Below are 19462 nucleotides of genomic sequence, written 5' to 3' on the forward strand. Positions count from 1 at the left end.
GAGATGAACAAAAGGGACAAATGCCGAAAACAGTTATTTTTGCACAGAACATTTAATAACAGATTTGATCTCCATTTGCTAGGGGCAGGGGAGACCTTCTGCATTGCTTTTCACCATAAAAGTTACTTAAAATACAGCCTACTACTTTAAAATGAAAATAAGATGTATGAATTTCATGTTTGCGTGAGTCTTCATCACTAAACAGTGTGAATTTTGGTATGAACACAGCATATAAATTGCTGTCAAACTCTAGGTGTTCTATCCTAAAGGAATTTAGGTCTAACAGGAATTAGACCACAAATTCCTAAGTATATTTCCGATGCTTATATTCCCAAATAATTTCAGTACTTTTGAAAACTTCAAATGCTTTCTGTCACAGTGCACAGGATTGCATCTGAGGAAATATATAAACAAATAAATACCAATGTAAAGCATATCTGTCACTTATCCCTTCTCTCTGATGGTGCCTGCTTCTGCTGATGATGCTGCCCAGAAAGTCCCTCTAAGGCAGTGCAGAAAACACTGAAGACCCCAGCACGGAGGGAGGGAGAAGACACCAACAGTTTTCCATACTTTGCTACCCAGTCCTGTGTCTCGTACATCAGAAGTATATGAGATAAAGATAGTATCCCATATACTTTTCATACAGGAAGTATGGTCTAAAGCTGAAACGTATCCCTAGCATACTTTTATGAATTCCTAGCACTACACATACAAAAAAAGAAAACCACATCTATGTTTGTGTGTATATAGATATATTTTAGAATCTGTAAACAATAAATTGCACTGATATAGAAGACCAACATCCATCTGTGCAGTCTTGTGTCATCTGGCGCTTAAAATGGTTCTTTTTTATCTTATGGCCCTGTCGTGGTTTAACCCCAGCCAGTAACTAAGCACCATGCAGCCGCTCACTCACTCACTCCCCCACCCAGTGGGATGGGGGAGAAAATTGGGAAAAGAAGTAAAACTCATGGGTTGAGATAAGAACAGTTTAATAGAACAGAAGAAACTAATAATGATAATGATAACACTAATAAAATGACACCAGTAATAATAAAAGGATTGGAATGTACAAATGATGCACAGTGCAATTGCTCACCACCCAAAAGAGCAAAAGAACCCAAAGAACACCTTCACTGAGATCAGGAGTTGGCCTCCTTTTTATTCATGCACCATTTCCCTATAGAGCTGCTCTGCCTCTTGCAATTAAAAAAAAAAAAAAAAAAAAAAAAAAAATTGACAGAAGCATTAATACATTAACCACTTAATAGTTCCCAATTCCTGTCTCGGAACACACATATGCAGCTTTCTTCTCAGTAGCCAAAAAAAAAAAAAAACACACCACAAAAAATCCAAAACTAACATAAAAAACCACAAGTAAACAAACACACACACACATCCCCCCAAAAAAAAAACCAAAACAAAAGAAAACCAAACCAACCTACAGTCTTCCAACTGAAGGATTCTATATTGATCTTTGGTATGGACAGTAGCCTCCAGATTCCTAATAAGCTAACTAACAATATTGCAGATATTGCAGAAGAACCAGAGATGAGGAAATGCCTCAGCTCAGAGGATACAAACTCGTAATAGGCTGTCCTGCTCTAAAAAGCTTAAAAACAGAGAGCATAAAACCAGAGAAGGAAAAATTAAGGATTAAGATATAATAATAGAAGATGAGTTAAAAATGACATTTAAAAAAATAATTAAAAGCACGAAAGAAAGGGGGGACACACTCACACAAAAGAAAAAGGTAGTAGTAGAGTGCAGGGGAAAAAGGACATGGAGAGCAAAAGACTGAAGAATGACATATGCTGACAGAAGGAAGGAGGGATGTCCCTTTAAAATAAAAGTGGTACATGTTCTTTGCCAGTTCTTAGCAAAATGAAATTCTGACTTCCAGTGTAATTCCCCCTTGAGAAGTCTCCCTACCTTTACTCTGAAGCTCAAAGGCTCGAGGAATTTATAAACCACATGTATAATAAATATATCAATAATAATAAATAAGCAAAAAAAAAAAAAATCACATGAATAAACCACATTCTCTAAAATTTTTTAAAAAAACAAAAACCCAAAAAAACCACAACCATGAGTACTCTTACACAGTTCCACACTGTACAGATAGTCTTTAAAATAACTAGAATCTCTTACTTAGAGACAGTACCTGCTAAGTTACTCAAAGATGTCTCTTCTTGAATTCTCAGGTACAAGAGGAACACCTGAAGCTTTTGAGAGGACTTAAAATGGAGTAATCCTTTGTAAGACCACTCCACTGCAACTTTGTAAAGATTTGTAAATAGGTGACAAGAACCACCAGCTCTTCCAGACACCAGAAAAGAGAACCTAAACCAATCACAAACACTTCCTTGCTTTTAAAAAAATGAAACATAGGAGAAAGGCTCAGTGGAGTAAAATTTCACAGAGTTTGACTCAACCCAAAATCAGACCACCTTGAAATACAGCATGGAATGGACTGTAAAATTTTAATAGCATATTTTTCAAAAAGCAAAATATTTTGTAGTAGAAAACATTGAGATTTGCTGCATGAAGGCCATGTCTCTTCCAAAGCAATCTGAGAAGACTGAAGCAGACATAAGAATTACCAGCTGTCATGGTTTAACTCCAGCCAGCAACTAAGCACCACACAACTGCTCACTACCCCCCCACCCAGTGGGATGGGGGAGAAGAATCAGAAGGAAAAAGGTAAAACTCAAGGGCTGAGATAAGAACAGTTTAATAGAACAGAAAGGAAGAAAGTAATAATTATAATAACAACAATAACAAAAAGACAATAATAATAAAAGGATTGGAATATACAAAACAAGTGATGCACAATGCAATTGCTCGCCACTCGCCGACCAATGCCCAGTTAGTTCCCACACAGCGATCCCCCTCAGGCCAACTCTCCCCAGTTTATATACTGGGCATGATGTCACATGGTATGGAATACCCCTTTGGCCAGTTTGGGCCAGCTGTCCTGGCTGTGTCCCCTCCCAACTTCTTGTGCCCCTCCAGCCTTCTTGCTGGCAGGGCAGTATGAGAAGCTGAAAAATCCTTCACTTAGTCTAAACATTACTGAGCAACAACTGAAACCATCCCTGTGTTATCATCATTATTCTAATACTGAATCCAAGACACAGCACTATACCAGCTACTAGAAAGAAAATTACCTCTACCCCAGTCAAAACCAGGACACCAGCAGATGTGAATGAGATACAAGACCTTAAGTTGACCACTTAGATGAATCTTACCTTAGAGACCAAAGCCGAATTTTGTGGATTTTAATTCAGTTGAAAAAAGAAATACATTTCTATGTTTCATTTTCTTTTTTTTTCAGAATGATTCTTTTATGTTTTTTCCCAACCATTATGAGTTCTTTGTCTTATATCCAACTTTGGCACTTTTGACCCTGTCCCCAAATGAATTTGAACTGCACACATTACCTGTTTTCTTCTTCATCAATGAAGAACATATTCCCTAAAAATGACATTGGCCTAGATGATCTGAAGCTGATATGACAAATTAGTTCCTCATTTGTGCCATCTGATGAAAGAACAATATCTTGTCCTTCTGGGAATTGTACAGAAAGAGGGTAAATCCTGTCACCATCATCAAGTTCAAGCTCTGGAAGTTCAACTTGAATTCGTGATTGCCTGTGTTAAAAATAAATAGTAAAGGTGTTTGTGCGCACAGAATGACAGTAATAAAGTTGATTCACAGATTCACACATTTACGAAACTGCTTTTCACAGTTAAATATAGAAAAATAACTTCATTTTTGAAGTATAAATCAAGTGAAACTAACTGAAGAATTAAAATCCCTTTAGCATTTAGATGTTAGTTTGTTTTCTACATATGTATCTGAAAGTTTTATACTGACCCACAATAGTTCAACATCCAAATGAAAAGTAATTTCTACTAACTGTGCTACAAACGGCATAAATATTACTTCCTTACTTTAGGTTTTCTAAACTTAAAGCTTTCATTAATATTGATTTAACTGCATTATTGCACAACAAATTAAAGCAAGTTTTAGAATAGAAATATTAAGGGGAAATTTGTGAAGATACCTAAGATGCTTTCCCCAGTTATGTAATTTTAAGTTCCAGTTCTGAAATAAGAATGGCAGTCAGTCCAGGCCCATATGGAATCCTTTCAGTTCCAACCACTGAGCTACCAACAATAGACAAATCCCTTGATAAATTTTTACAACTCAAATGAGATAAGACAATAATAATTTGAAGATAAAATTAATTTCATTAATTTATAGCAACTTAAAGAGTTTTGCTCCAGTTCTTCTGGTATTGAAATGATACCTACATAAGCATAACAAACTAATATTACTGCTCTTTACTAGTTACAAACAGAAAAGTTGTATCTTAGAGACCAGAAAAGCATATTTTAACACACATGTAGACAAGAGTGCGTGGAAAGATTAAAATATTAATATTTCTGTCAAATTGGAATAGGTGTGGTGCTGGGTTATGCTATATAATATGATTACAAAAAGGCTCTCATAAATTCAAATAACAGGATAAAGTGGGTGAGCCACAAAAAATAATATAATAAATAATCCATATATTTTTCAAGTGACAAGATTAAAACATTTTTGCTGTCCTCTTTGGTACTGAAATCTTGCTTAGGAAGAGAAAAAAAAACACAACCAAACAACAAAAACAAAAACAAACACAAACCCAACAATTGTCCAAACAACAGCTAGATTTCAAAACAGTGTTTTATAACGTGTAGAGAAAATAAAACAGCAGAAAGATTTTATCTGATTGCAATGCAAGAAAAAAAGAAATAAAACTCTGCATCTTAGTATCTGCCTAAAGTTAACAAAAAATCCTGGTAGGACTCTCTTCTTAATTTTTGTGCTATTCAAAGTACTTTTAAAAACATCTGTCAGAGTGAATATATCAGAAGATGGTCACTTCATGAAGCAAGAATGTTCTGAGGACAGAACATGGGCTTGTTGAACGTACAGCAACATTAATAACACAAATTTTCTCTTAAATATGCAGACTCTTTGATAAGCAAAAAATTAATACTAACCTTCATAAACAAAAATTAATTCACTTTTTCAGAAGAGAACAAAACCAAGAATTATTCAGGATTTCCATAAAAAAATTATTTTGAGACTTATACCTTAAATAATCTTGTGGAATGATACTGATGGCTGTTTCAGTTTTCACATCCAGAGGAACTGGCATCAGCATTAAGAAGGGGGGATCAAAATTTATTTTTGGTGACTTCATGGTGCCAGACAATGTTATTTTGTAAAGTGATGGATTATCATTTAGACACACTGACATTTCAGATGCGTATGTCCCAGGACAAGCTGTTAAAATGGTTAAAAAAAAAAAATAAAAACAAAACCAAAAACAAACAAACAAAAAAACCACAACACACAGAAAAACACACAAACACCACAAAATTATATTACCATAAATACATGTAACTAAAGGAGTTATAGTGAGAGTTTTTCAGGTTTTGTTTTTTTTCTTTTAAAAAGTCATCAGTATTGCTTTCTTACTCAAAATGTAGCTTAACATACAGTAAGTGTTGTATAAGAATTACTTATTAAGAAAGCTTAGAACACTTGCCTGTAGCAAACCAGAAATTCGTATTTTTTTAATTTGCTGGAAATTTTTCAGAGTTCTTCATTTATTGTATTAATATTCCTTTATATACAACATCAATGTAACGCTTCTCAGAATTTCAAGAATCTCAGTCATATTATAAATTACACTAATTAACACAGAGATTGCTAAATTTATAAAGGAATAAATATGAAAAGCATCTGACTGCCAAGACAAGAAACAGTTGGTGCCTTTTAAGATAGCAATCACTACTACATTTTAACAGACGACTCTAAAACCTATACTGTCACCAAGTCAGCCTCACGCAAGGCAGTAGGACAGTTCTACCCTCCACTGACAGCATCTCCCATTTCCTGGTTTTCTGCCCTTTCTCATGCCATCTTGCTAACTGCTGCAAGGCAGTTTTCTCTCGGATGGAAAAGCACATTTTCTTTCATTGATACAGGGAGCAAGGCTCTTCCTTCCAAACCCATTACACTGTCAAAATGGTGTTCCAAAACATGCAGTGCAGTCATTCCTACCTGCTGAAGAGCTAGCAAAATAAAAAATGTTGAAGGCCAACTAACAAACACCTCTTGTATTTAGAAACAAATCTGCATGACGTGTTGTAAGACAACCCAAAAAGTTTAATCTTTTCATTTTCAAGAACACCTTTCCTTTTGATTCCCCTATGTCATCAGATTACTAAGTATGTAAACATCCTCACCTAATATTTAAGAAGGAAAGAGATAGCAAAACAATTTTGTATTTTATGTGTCTGTATGAGCACATATGTGTCACTGCAAACAAAATACACGACAAGCTCTTCTGAGACTAGCTCAGATAATTATTTTCACAGCCTGAGAAAGAGCTGCAATTGTTTACATACACAAAGAAGAAAACCTAGTATCTTCAAAATATTTTGTCTTATTCCTTCCTCATAAGAGCCAATTTCTTCACGGAGATGATAACAGAGGAGCTTCATGGAAGTCTGTTAGCTCACCAGAACATGGCCTGTGGATCCCTTCATTTCAGACCAGAAAACATGAAACTGGCAAAGTAAAAAAACATGAAATAGGAACTTGCTGCAGTGTTTGCAACACCTGGCTAAATCCCTGTTAAATGGAAATCAACTTTAGGAGACAATACTGCTGAGAAGGCTAAGAAGCTTGTGCTTCTACCTTTTGATACAGCAAGAGCGCACCTTTTTCTGGCACTTAGCTCTTTTATGAGGGAAAGGTGAGAGAGCATCAGAAAAGGTCATGGAGGTGGATGAAGAGTCAAACAGGATATTTTTTACATGCTTGTAAGAAAAGATGTTCTATACAAGTTACTCCCATATACAAGCTAGACAGTCTACTATCCTACAGCTGTGCTCTAACTAAACCATATTTCTGGTATCCTATCTTCATACATATGTATGATATATGGTAAATGAAAGTGAAAGGCCATAACCAATAAATGCCATAGGGATGGAACACCACGAAGAAAGAAAACTAGAGGAGTATATGTCAGTACCAAAGAAAATGCAATTTTCACAAACTCACAGTTTAAAATATTTGTATTAACCACAGTTCCAAAGTTAAACCTTCAAAAGTTAGGAAAGAGTAGTGTTAAGCTTTCCTCACGCAAACTTTTCATCCATACTGTGCATAACAATTCTAACAAATCCATTAACTACGTGATCACATCTGTTTGCCATAGAATCCCTGACTCACTCAGAAGGCAGAACAGACAGTGCTTATTCTGCATCGCTGATCATTCTGTGTGCGGCTCCACACAGTTACTAACACCAAAATTCTGCATAATATGTAAGCCAATAATTTATTGCTCTTGTCAGAAACACCAGTGCAATACTGTCCTCATTTTAAACAGACACAAAGACAAAATAAGTGATTTCATTAAGTTCTGTTCATCAGTTTGTAATGCCTAGGACCAATGTTTTCAGGATATTTCATGTTAAATAAATTACTTTGAAATTAATGACAATTATGTCCTGAAATAACAGCTGAAGTCATGAATTTATTCTATTAATCACACCTTTCATGACTACTGTCAAAGCTTGTGCTGCTGTTACCATTCTGATATATCACCATTAATTTCTATAGGGCAAACAACAAGCAGTCCAGCAGATGTGAAAGTTTTCCTTAGGGAGATTTGATGGTATTTACAAATCTGCCAATCTAAATTTGCCAAGGGCTAACAAAATCTGTACAATTATATGGGAAATTTCCCCGTTGTCTTTTCTAGATATATTTATTAGGGGAAATAAGCATTCATTGCCTTACCTGAGAAAAAACCCTGAATAAAGAAACACAACTCCTCGAAGTGCATATGTGCATATATTCATTAGCTGCTTCATTTTCAGTCTAATTCACACTAGAAAGCCCATCCAGTTCAGAGTGCCTAACTCCCTAGGATGCTATCCTGGGACTATACTTTATGCAGATTCCTTGTTAATAGAAACATAAACAGATTATATTTCTACCAAAATTCAGTTATACACATATGCAAGTTCTCCATCCGATACTGCTCACACACTTCTGGAGGAGAAATATTTCAACTCCCTACACCTTCCACCCTACCTGTTTCAGTTGCAATTTAAGTTAGTAGCAAAAGCTAGTTTAAACGGCCACCTCTTTAAGGGTGTCCATATTCCTTGTTCCTCTCTAGCAGCACAAATCTAATTTTTTATTTTATTTTTTCCCCCAGAAATCTTAACTGTATAATAGCATGGGTTTTGATCTTTTGAGAGTGTGTGGGAAGAAAGTAAAATCACCATCTGCTCTTCTCACCCTCTTAACTTTGTATTAGATTGTTATTCAGTTCCTACACTTGTCTCCCTCCCAAATAAGCACTTTTAGTTTAGTTGCCTTGGACTTTCCAGTAATTCATGCCTTATTGCATATATACACCTTCAGCATAAATGGGTGCCAGTGATGAATTTGCATACACTGAAATACAGACTTCAAAGCAGAAAAGTCACAGGTAGTTAAAACTTAAAGGTAAGCCCTACAAAAAAAATGAAGCAAAAAAAAAAAATCAAAAGTAAACTAACCATTTCTCCACAGAAACTGTTAAAAGGCATGGTTATTTAATATCTTACTACTGCTGAAAAAAACTTAGAAGATGGAGGTTATCATGGTCATCTGTGCCCATTACATGATTATCGCATCTTCCAGGGGTGCTGAACTCCTGGTAACTCACAGGTGCATTTGTGAGTATTTTTCCACACGGGATCCCAGAGCACAGATTTATTGTAACTTGTTATGTTGCAGACAAGTTTTTTCATATTACAATAAGATACAGTGAAATTTTTCATATACTATTAATGCATTATACTATAGTATGGCAGAAGAGGATCATATTAATATAACTTCAGTTCTTGAGAATCTCTATTAAATTTAGTATGCTTTTTTAAACAGGTAGCATCATATTACCACACATTATATAAACTCTTGCATTTAATTTAACACTGTAGCTTACTATACCATTTTGCACTGTCATTATTATAAATGTTGTGGCATATTTAAACAAATTACTCTAATGCACACTCAAAGTTCATTTTAAGGTTTGTTCACCCCCACATACTACAACTGTACAGTACAAACCTATAAAGGTGATTAGCACACCATACTCATTAACTAGGTCTCCTGTGTGGGTTTTGATGTATCTAATGTTCTCTTACAAGGAAGAGTAGTTATATTCAGTGAAGGAGAAAATGAGACTCTGTGCTCATCTGGGCCCTAAAAATCACCGGATATCTGGAAATACAGATTTATATTTTCTTTTCCAAGCTATATACATTAACCTAATCAATGCAAAATGCAGCTATTCTATCTCCTTTTAGAAGAAAATGTTTCTCAAATTCAAAGCAGACAAAAATGTTTATATGTGTTCTTCACAAGTGATCATTTTAGTATGATCCACAATTATTCTAATCATAGGCACACTCTGCAAAAATATCTATTAGAATACCTTCTCAAAGTTACAACACTTATTTTGTAGGCTTTACTATCTGAAATACTGCTGAAAAAAAAATGATACCTTATTGAAAGCAAAGTAGAAATTTATGAAAGGAGAAAAAAAATGTTTAAAAGAAATAGAGTTACAGTAAACTACATGTGTATTTTTTAATTGCATCTCAAGATAAAACAGAAGGTTATGAGCATTTGGTTTTCACTTTTCAACCTTCTAGGCTTCCATTCCTCTTCCCTCTACATTCTTCCTCCAAAGACCTGGGGTCATATATGTTTCTGTTCCTCTACTTCCTTAACCTATTTTTCCTCTGAGTTGCATCTCAACAGTTTCTCAAAATACAGAAGTTTACCCAAAGACGTGCTTTGAGTAGATCCTTAGATCCTTCATAAGTAAGCTGAGATTCCAAGTCCATATTTCTAACACTTTGTAAAACTGAACATCTGAGATTTTTCTCTTACGATATGTCTCTGCGTTTTGTCCAATCTTGTCATCCTGCTCCCAGTGTTTAACTCCTGATTTTTATATTCTAACATTTTCTCACACCCTGGGACAATATTTTTATTCATTTTATGTAGTATCCTTGGATTTTTTATTTCATATTGCTCCCAAAACAAATTCTTTAACAAAAATTTTCATCTATTTTTATTTTATTTTGACAACCTACATAAGTTATCACTAAAAACTGATTGAGGAACAGCATAGACGAGACAAAGATGAGATCACATCATTTTGTTCCAAAAACAAGGATTACATGAAGTACCTACCTAGTAAAAAATTTTTATTACATTGAACACATTTTCATGGCTGTTTCATAAATTTGTGGTTCAGACCCAAAAACCAGGGGGGTTGCAATTTCTTTGGAGGAATGTAGAAGAAGTGGAGACAAAGTGATGCATCAAAGCCAGAAACATGCTCTAAATATTTTTGCTCAACCTTCCAATAGTAAATGCCATTTAACTTTCTTCTAGCAGTTTAGTTTGTAATAATATATAATTTAATGGCGTAATTTAAATACGTATTTCTAAAAGAATGCCTCATTGACAGCTCAGAAGTGTAAAAACTACCACTATAGATACTGATTGGGTCAGAAACCTTCCAGGTATTATATCCACAAAGAAATACTACTTCAGAAAAGTCAGAATTTGCTACTTGAAACAAAAATTAAAAGAACTTAAAACAAATGACCTTCTAAATAATTCTGCAAAAATCAATATATATTAATTACTTTTCCACTTCATGAAGCAAAATCACAAGTTGATGTTATTTTTCTTCAACCATAAGTTGAAGACAAAAGCTACCAACAAGGCATAAAACCATGGAAAAATGTTTTGTAGTATAGCAAGCAACTCTGAACAACATGTGCAATTAAATACTGCTCTTGCATATTCACATGTTTGCAGAGCAACATCTAATATAGTCTTCTCAATTTATCATACAGAATCATGGCAAGACTCTTATAAATAAATTAAAAAATATAGGTGTAATTATATTAAATAGTTCCCAGTACTTAGGTGAGGTTACAGATTTCAATCCTATCATAAAGATTAGCAGCAACATCTTTCTTTAGGAAAGAGATGCTCACTTGCTGACTTGGGATCAGATACGACTGAAAAAACAACTTCTCTTCCACTTGAGAATGCCGGGGCCCCAAAAGTAGGCCACTTAAAACTGTCAAAACAACCGAGTTCGGTAGGCATCAGCTGCATAAGCTGGTGGGCTTTATCAACTCAAATACAGTGTTACATTACTCTCTACCCTAAACACTTGACTGGGAATAAGGTAGAATCCCAATATTCATGTTCTGCCATTCCTCTTCTGGTGTACATGGTTGATTAGCATCTTCCTGCATGCTCCCAAGTTTTGTTAGAAATCTATTTTATGTTTTTTTACTTAGGGTCTGGTTGCCTGAGCAGGCTACTCAGAAAATACCATAGCTAAGTGATTTTGTATCTTATTGAAGCAGGAAATTTCCATTCTTATCTAGATTACGGCTATTTAGGAAAAAAGTTCATACACATTCCAAGTACTCTTGGAAAGCTTTAGTATATGTCAGTCAACCTAAATGCACATGAAGGAGCAGTACTGAAAATGATTCAGCTATCCCAGCCTTTGATGCTTCATAGATGCAAGACTTGATGCTTTATATGTGCAAACCAGACTTTTCAAATAGTGCTATCAATTCCATGCTTTCTGTTAGGTCTGCAGCTGTCTTATTTTCTCAGAACCACAACACACCTTCCTTTTGGCATTTCAGCTCATTATTTAATCACGTTAACTGGAAGTTAATCAAAACAAGTACTAGTTACGATTCATCATAAAAAGTCAAATATCAATTATCAAAAGATTATCAAATCTATGAAAATGGTATATTGGCCAAACTATCTGTAGAAGAATTCAGAAAATTACTTACAAGGGCAGAACAATACAGCAATACGGACATTTTGTCCTGGATCAAGAAATCCAGTCTGCAGACTAAATTTAAAAATACCATCTTCTTTATTTTTGCCTGCATCATCACAATTCAATTTCCATGTCAACTGCTGCCTGGAGACATTCTTCAGGTCAAGCTTCTGTAAATATTTGCAGAGAAAGGACATGATGGAAAAGGGAAAGCAGCAAACACCTTGATACTTTTCATATTGCTCTATCCTAGGCATTCTTTTTGCAATCAGATCAGAGTAAAAGCAAGAAAGCACTAGAAAGCAATGAAGAACCCAGTTTATTATATCTGTAAGGTGAGAAGATGAGTCTGTCTATCAGCACAGACTAGATGCTTTCCAGTCACTTACTACATTCACAAAGAGCAATACCTTCTTCCCAGAATTTATGCAAGGTAAATAGATCAAAGCATCACAGTGGGAGTGCTTAGCCAAACAGAAATGAGTTCTTCCCGATACAAATGAAGCATAGCAAGCACTAAACACATGGGTCATGACATCTAGACTTACAGGTGGATATGTTGAAAAAGCAAGAGTTCAGAACAGGTTTTCAAAACCCATTCTTTCAATTCAATGAGACGACAGTGGAAACAAAAAAAAATTCCATTCCTTTATTTCAGAGTTGCTCTTTCAACTCCTAACACATCCATAGTTAGGAAAAGGCCTTGACTTTGTATTATCATTGTTTTCTGAAGATACTTGAAAAAGCGTTTCAAGCGTTTTCATCATTGCCAAAAACATTTTTTTCATAATTTCCAAACAAAGCCTTTGGAACTGAGAAACAAGAAATTATGTTATAGTACGTTTTGCATTCATACAGCCAAATTCTTTATGTTCCAAAACAGAATGGCTGTGGTCAAATATCCTACTTAGTGCCTCCTTCCCATTAAGCCCTAAATCATGACCAGGAATTTTTTGGGAGAGTGCCAGTTGGTAGAGATCAGTACCATACAAGGTACTGGGACAGCAATTTAACTGTATGGACCACCATGGCACATCGATTGGATTCCTGCACTGTCACTGTCTGGTTTACTAGTATAGGCAAAGGCAGAAAAACTTTGGAAGCAAGCTATTTCTTACACAATCATGGTCAGTTTCTCATGGTGCCCACACTTTCTCAAATATCAGAGTCAGGATAAGCCCAGTTTTGAGTTTTGGAAAAATTTCTAGTAATCAAAAGACAAACATAAAATCAAAAACTGAACAAAATGGCAATGAGAAAACTTATATTTATTTGTATTTAAACCAGATATTTGGAATATGACTGAGTTTTTAGTTCCAAATCTGTCTTCTTTTCCCAGTGTCGTGGTTTAACCCCAGCCAGCAGCTAAGCACCATGCAGCCGCTCGTTCACTCCCCCCCATCCAGTGGGATGGGGGAGAAAATCAGGAAGAAGAAGTAAGACTCGTGGGTTGAGGTAAGAACGGTTTAATAGAACAGAAAAGAAGAAACTAATAATGACAACACTAATAAAATGACAACAGTAGTAATAAAAGGATTGGAATGTACAAATGATGCGCAGGGCAATTGCTCACCACCCGCCGACCAACACCCAGCTAGTCCCCAAGCGGCGATCCCCCCCCACTTCCCAGTTCCTAGACTGGATGGGATGTCACATGGTATGGAATACACTGTTGTCCAGTTTGGGTCAGGTGCCCTGGCTGTGTCCTGTGCCAACTTCTTGTGCCCCTCCAGCTTTCTCGCTGGCTGGGCATGAGAAGCTGAAAAATCCTTGACTATAGTCTAAACACTACTGAGCAACAACTGAAAACATCCGTGTGTTATCAACATTCTTCACATACTGAACTCAAAACATAGCACTGTACCAGCTACTAGGAAGACAGTTAACTCTATCCCAGCTGAAACCAGGACACCCAGTCATTTTTGAGTAATTGAAAGCTATTCCCAAGAATATCTATAACAACACTTGTGATTACATACCTGAGAATTCAGACTTTCACCAGCAATGTTGAAACGTATGCCACTTGAATGTTGCACAAATTTAAGTTCCATTGAGGAGAACTCCAATGGTGACTTAAGTACTGTTGGAAAAAATAATCTAAGATGTTTATACACCATTATTTTGACAAAAATTTCCTCAAAGTCCGTTCATAAAATCATTGTTTCTGCACATGTTTACCAGAAAAGTTTCTCCCCTTGTTTTAAAGCTGTATTTTCTTTCTGTTGTTCCCATACTATATATATAGTTACTGTAATTTAACTTTCTGTCTCATTATGACCCTTTAGCCACATTAAAATTATTTAAATTTTATATCTACCAGACTTACAGCATCTCTTCTTCACATAAAGATGCTATAAACAGAGAGCCACATGACCTTTCTACTGCAGTTGAATGTATTTACATTTGTGATGGTAATCATCAGAAAAGACTTGAAAGATTTTATAAAAAACAGCTTTTTTCTTAATTTCATATAGCTGGAGAAAAAGAAACTGACACAAAGGATGAAGTTTAAAGTAAGGATTTAGGAAAACAAAGGTATATGTTCCCACAGCCTCATTTTGCTTCTTGATGAGATTAAACACTGGAAATTAACCTAGCAAGCATAGAGTATCCGTTTATTAAAATCTGCAAGTTTGTTTCGCACTCAGTGAGGAGATGTGTTGATCAATTCTCTTCCCCCCCTAAAAAGCCCAAAGGATTTCCTAATTACATATCTCACATTATGTAAACAACAATACTATCCGTATTTCTCTAAAGCACAGGCATATAAACTAATATTGTTTGAAAAGTAGGAACGTAATCTGCTGGAATGCTCCCACCAGTATGCAACTATGTCACTCACAAAGTCCTCACCTCTCATAGAAACTGCCTGTACAAGGAAAACACAGCACAACTGAAAGTCTAGGAGGAAAAAGAAAGGAAATCATCCACCCCACAAAAAAATGTGAGATTGATTTAAAAGAAAAAAAAAAAAAGTCAGCTCACATGAGGCTATTACATTGATAATATGTCCTCTTCCTCTGTGTCTGGCTGAGGTAGGGCTTGTGGTTTTTCCAGTTGAGTTTTCTGGTGCGGGTTGGGGTTTTTTTGTCTCTTTCAATGCTTTCTTACATAATAATAAGCAGTCTCCAAGGGAAAAGTCTTACAAGTATTTAATTAAGAGACCTGCTTTCCCTCCCAGGTGCTGAAACAGTCTTTAGACTTTGTTTTTAAAAAAAATTCAAAAAAAGTTCCATGATGGATTGAAAACATATTGACTACACTGAAGTTAAAAGACTGGGTTGACTGTTACAAGATTTTCATGATTCTTTTCTCAAGGTGAACAATCCGAGTATAAACACCGGATATAAGCTGTTGATTTAAGTGCCAAATGCACTGTCCTGTGCAGTCTGAATCCCAGTCAACCACAAAAAATGTCACAGGGAAAAAAAAAAAAATTATAAAAGTGGAAAACAAATGTGCCATAAAGCACACAGTAGTAAGAATTAGCCATATTTGTCAAATCAAAACCTAGAACTTGCAAGATGCATCTTACCCACGTTTAGTTTTTAAAGTGATAATCTGAAATGATGAATCAATAACAGACATAATTTTTAAGTTGTCAGAATGTAACAAAATTATCAAGTTCTTTGTTAACAGTAAAAGTAATTTGGTTAGTTGCCTGCATCTGTACGATTCTGTGAAATACTGAGTGGTCAAGACATTTATTGAGACTTCTCTCTCTCTTCCCAGCCCATCACAATTCCCAGTAAGACTGTAATTCTAACACTCAATTTTAAACAGAAGCCACAAAATATTTTTTCAACTATTTCTTAGAATTGAAAGTATTATATTTTCACTTTAATACCATGATTACTTGCTGTAGGCCTATACTGGTACTTTGAAGAAATTCTGTGTGGCAGAAGTACAAATTTGTGATAAAATTTATATAAGATTATCTTTTATTAGCCTGACTTACTTACTTATTGTATTGATTTATTATTCCACAAAGAAAGGGAAATAAATATCTTATTTTTTCTTCAGGTTACATAAATCACTTCTGCACTAGAAATTTGTCACTTTGATTCATGATTTTTTACTTAGAGATGTGCCTTCTACTAATCTCATATACATATGAACATTTATTCTACGTGTTCTTAATATACTTAGAAATGTTTAATATGAATTTACTTCCACCACAGGATCTAAAGAAGGTCTCTCCGATTTCTTTGGTATCTTAGAAGATCTCAAAAGTAACACTTAAGTTAAAGCCTTACAGGTGAAAAAAAAGAAAAGAAACAAAAAAACCAAACAGATAAAACCTAATAAATTGGAGTTGCTTTTACCCCACATTATGCCTTTAATTGGCCAAGCCTCCTTCAGTGCTCCCAAGATGTTTAAACATTACACAAAGATCATTCCAGGAAGACACTCAGCACTTAAGTCTCATCACAAATAAATAGCGACTACATATTAAACATTGAGATGAGGAAACCTAGTGGATTCAAGTATTCACAATGTGTAGGTCTACATGACTATAAGGATCAGACAAGAGACTAAAGAGAACCACAGATTATTTCTGAGAAAAGCAGAGAAGAATCATTTAAGATATCAATTTCTTGCTGCAGGCAAACAGCCTGTAACTTTGTCTATTAACAAATTCTGACAGGCCGAAAGAGTGCAGTTCTGCACATAAAAGCAAACAGAAGCAAATGAACTAAATCACCACCAGTTCTCTCAGATGGGAACAGGGCCAGACAGAGGCATTTTAAAGGAGTTTTAAATATAGCTAGAGCTCTTAGCTTTGACAGGGTAAGACAAAAAAAAAAAAAAAAAAAAAAAAAAAAGGAGTATGAATGACATACTACTTTTCTACACTTTTCAGATTAACTGCTGTAAATACTGGGGTCTGCATGATATGGTCTAGAAATATTAGTGAATGAGTAGAAGCAAAAGTGAGTTTTGGTAAACTAATTTTTATATACGGCAAAGGGCTATATAAGAAATAACATATTTTCCCACCATGTCATAATTATGTATAGAAAGTTCAGCTTTACACATATTTAAATACAAATCAAAATTTGAAAATTTTGCAAGTTTCTAAGAAATTTACAAATTATACAATTATCAATCAAATTTCAGTTAAGTAGTAATTCTCTGCAATACATGCAAAAACATCACTACAAACATAAGTATCCACCATTTGCTTAAATCCCTAGTTTACCTACCAACTGCTTTAACTCTACAGAATGGAAGAGCCACAGTCACGGCCTGCGGCCGAGGAGCAACAATGTGCTTTACGGATCCAGCTGAAGTTGCAGATACAGGGCTTGGCTGTGTCGATGCAAAGTCAGCCTGAGGAGTATTAACTGGAAGAGTGAAGTCATATGCTGCCACCTAAGGGACAAAAATATCATTGTGGTTACTGTTCCAGAAATTGTAGGTACTTCTCGAACCATCTGAGCCGTATTACTATTTCAGAAGAACTATTGAAATTAATTTAGGACCTGATCATTATATTAATAGGATAGTAGTTTATTAGCACCCAGTATCAACCCTTACCTAGCATAAACAAAATGGGCACTGAGATCAAGGTGGAGCATGAGTTAAAATTGAGAAAGCTCAGGAAAAAAAAAAAAAATTCTTAAAACCTTTGTCATTGAACATCACTGAATTCCAGGAGTCCAAATTCCAGTGATTTTGATCCTAGCTTTATCTCTGCAACCACATCCCCAAATAAGTGGGATTTAAAATTTAAAAGATAGCACTTCTATACAAAATCCTCTTTTTTTGAGAGACTGTGCACTTGAGAGGGCAAATTTATTTCACAACATACTCTGAAGGAGGCATTTTTTGCCTCTCACTCTGTCTTTCGAAGGACCACCACACTGGAGCAGTATGTTCTCCAGACAAAAAGGTATAGATAACCCTAACAAAGGGAACAGAAGAAAAAACAAAACTTCTGCACTGAAACCGCTCTTAGAGTCCTTCAAATAATGTTATCACCTTGAAGGCCACTGAATTCTCCAGAAAGGACTCTGGCCTATACAATCTGTATGCTGCTCAACATTTGCAGTAAAACCAGCTATATAAAGAAGTTATGAATCATTTAAAAGCTTTCAAAAACTACAGAAAATAGTGCGTCATGCTTCAGTTTCACATATGTGGTAGTGAGCAGAATATATAAGTGACAGGAAAGATATGTAAAAAAAAAAAAAATATTTGTCCTAAGCCAGGACATGAGGCACATAGCCATCTGCAAGAGAATCAACACAGAGCTTAGATAATGAGAAGCAAGTATGCAGCACTTACAGCGTTTGGAGTTCCAGCAGGGTTTGTAACAAACAATTACGAACTCCTGGTGAGCAAGATGTGTGCTGAGCCTTGTGGAACATTTTGCATATTTGTGCTTAGCAAGAGGAAAGCACGGGATGAGGGGAATTTTTGCTAGTGAGATCACCACAGTTCCTTGATTTATATTGATATTTCAAATCTGATAACTATTAGATTTGATAACACAGAATTGTTTTTTCAAAATTAACATGGCGAATGCCATTTAAGATTTTTTTAGTAACTAATGCTCGAGGTGTGTCATACTGAGTAAAAATCTCCTGATTTGATTTACATATCCTTCTATTTTTAGTATCTCAAGTCACTTCATCAAGTTACATCTTCAAAATATGCTCCTGTGGCATAAAAACTCATAATTAAAAATTAGACTGAAAAAGATCTTTTCTTCATAGTGTGAGAAGTTCCTTTCAGTTCAAAGTATGTGTGAAGCACATCATTTCATGTCACTAACAGTGGCTCCTCACAGTTTTAGAGGAACAACCAACTATCTTTTCTTACAGTAGAAAGTAATAAGCATTGCATTTCAAGGCTGTGAAATCTGTCAAAAAAAATCTTTTAGAACTTTCTCCTAAAACATAAGAGATGTTTGATAGAATAGAGCTGAATATATGGTTATTTGGTAACCCTGGGAGCTATTAAAATAGATATGTAAGAGAGAACTGTAAAATGAACCAATACCCAAGAGAGTGAGAAAAAAAACTTTACAGGACTCTATAGATCAAGCATCTTGTACAACAGTCACAACAGACACAATCCAAAGATTCTGTCATACTCCTTCGGCTGTACAAGAAGTTTGCTATATTTGGTACAGTGTACCCAGAACACCGCTTCAGAGGTGTAATATGCAAAATGCTGCATAAATAACCAACTTCTCCCAAGCATTATGGGTCACTGTAAGGAGAACAGAGAGAAGATGACTGAGAAGATGTTCTGAGATTGCTCCCAGCCTTGGCAGCTCCCTATAGCCAGCAGGTACTTCCTTACATGGGTAATTGTACCACTTGAAACACCATTGCCAAGAATTACAGTAAAAAAGTGAGCTAGAAAACCCTTTCCATCCCTAGCATGTATGACAGATATAACAATATAATGACAGTAAGTTTTTAAAGTTTGATAAGATTAAAATGCTTAGACTATAATAGATATCATTACATCATTGGCTATGCA

At 35.3% G+C, this 19462-nt stretch overlaps 1 protein-coding gene across 1 annotated transcript in view; it reads right to left on the bottom strand.

The window, feature by feature from the left end:
• CFAP47 (cilia and flagella associated protein 47) overlaps positions 1-19462 on the bottom strand; it is a 329354-nt gene that overhangs the window by 268986 nt on the left and 40906 nt on the right. The window contains exons 22-26 of the mRNA XM_075033536.1: positions 17173-17341; positions 13945-14045; positions 11976-12141; positions 5151-5343; positions 3447-3656 (exon numbers count right to left, since the gene is read on the bottom strand). Of these exons, the coding sequence (XP_074889637.1) occupies positions 3447-3656; positions 5151-5343; positions 11976-12141; positions 13945-14045; positions 17173-17341 (839 nt within the window). The remainder of the gene's footprint in view (positions 1-3446; positions 3657-5150; positions 5344-11975; positions 12142-13944; positions 14046-17172; positions 17342-19462) is intronic.

Source organism: Buteo buteo, chromosome 8, assembly GCF_964188355.1.
Source record: "Buteo buteo chromosome 8, bButBut1.hap1.1, whole genome shotgun sequence".
Taxonomy (NCBI): domain Eukaryota; kingdom Metazoa; phylum Chordata; class Aves; order Accipitriformes; family Accipitridae; genus Buteo; species Buteo buteo.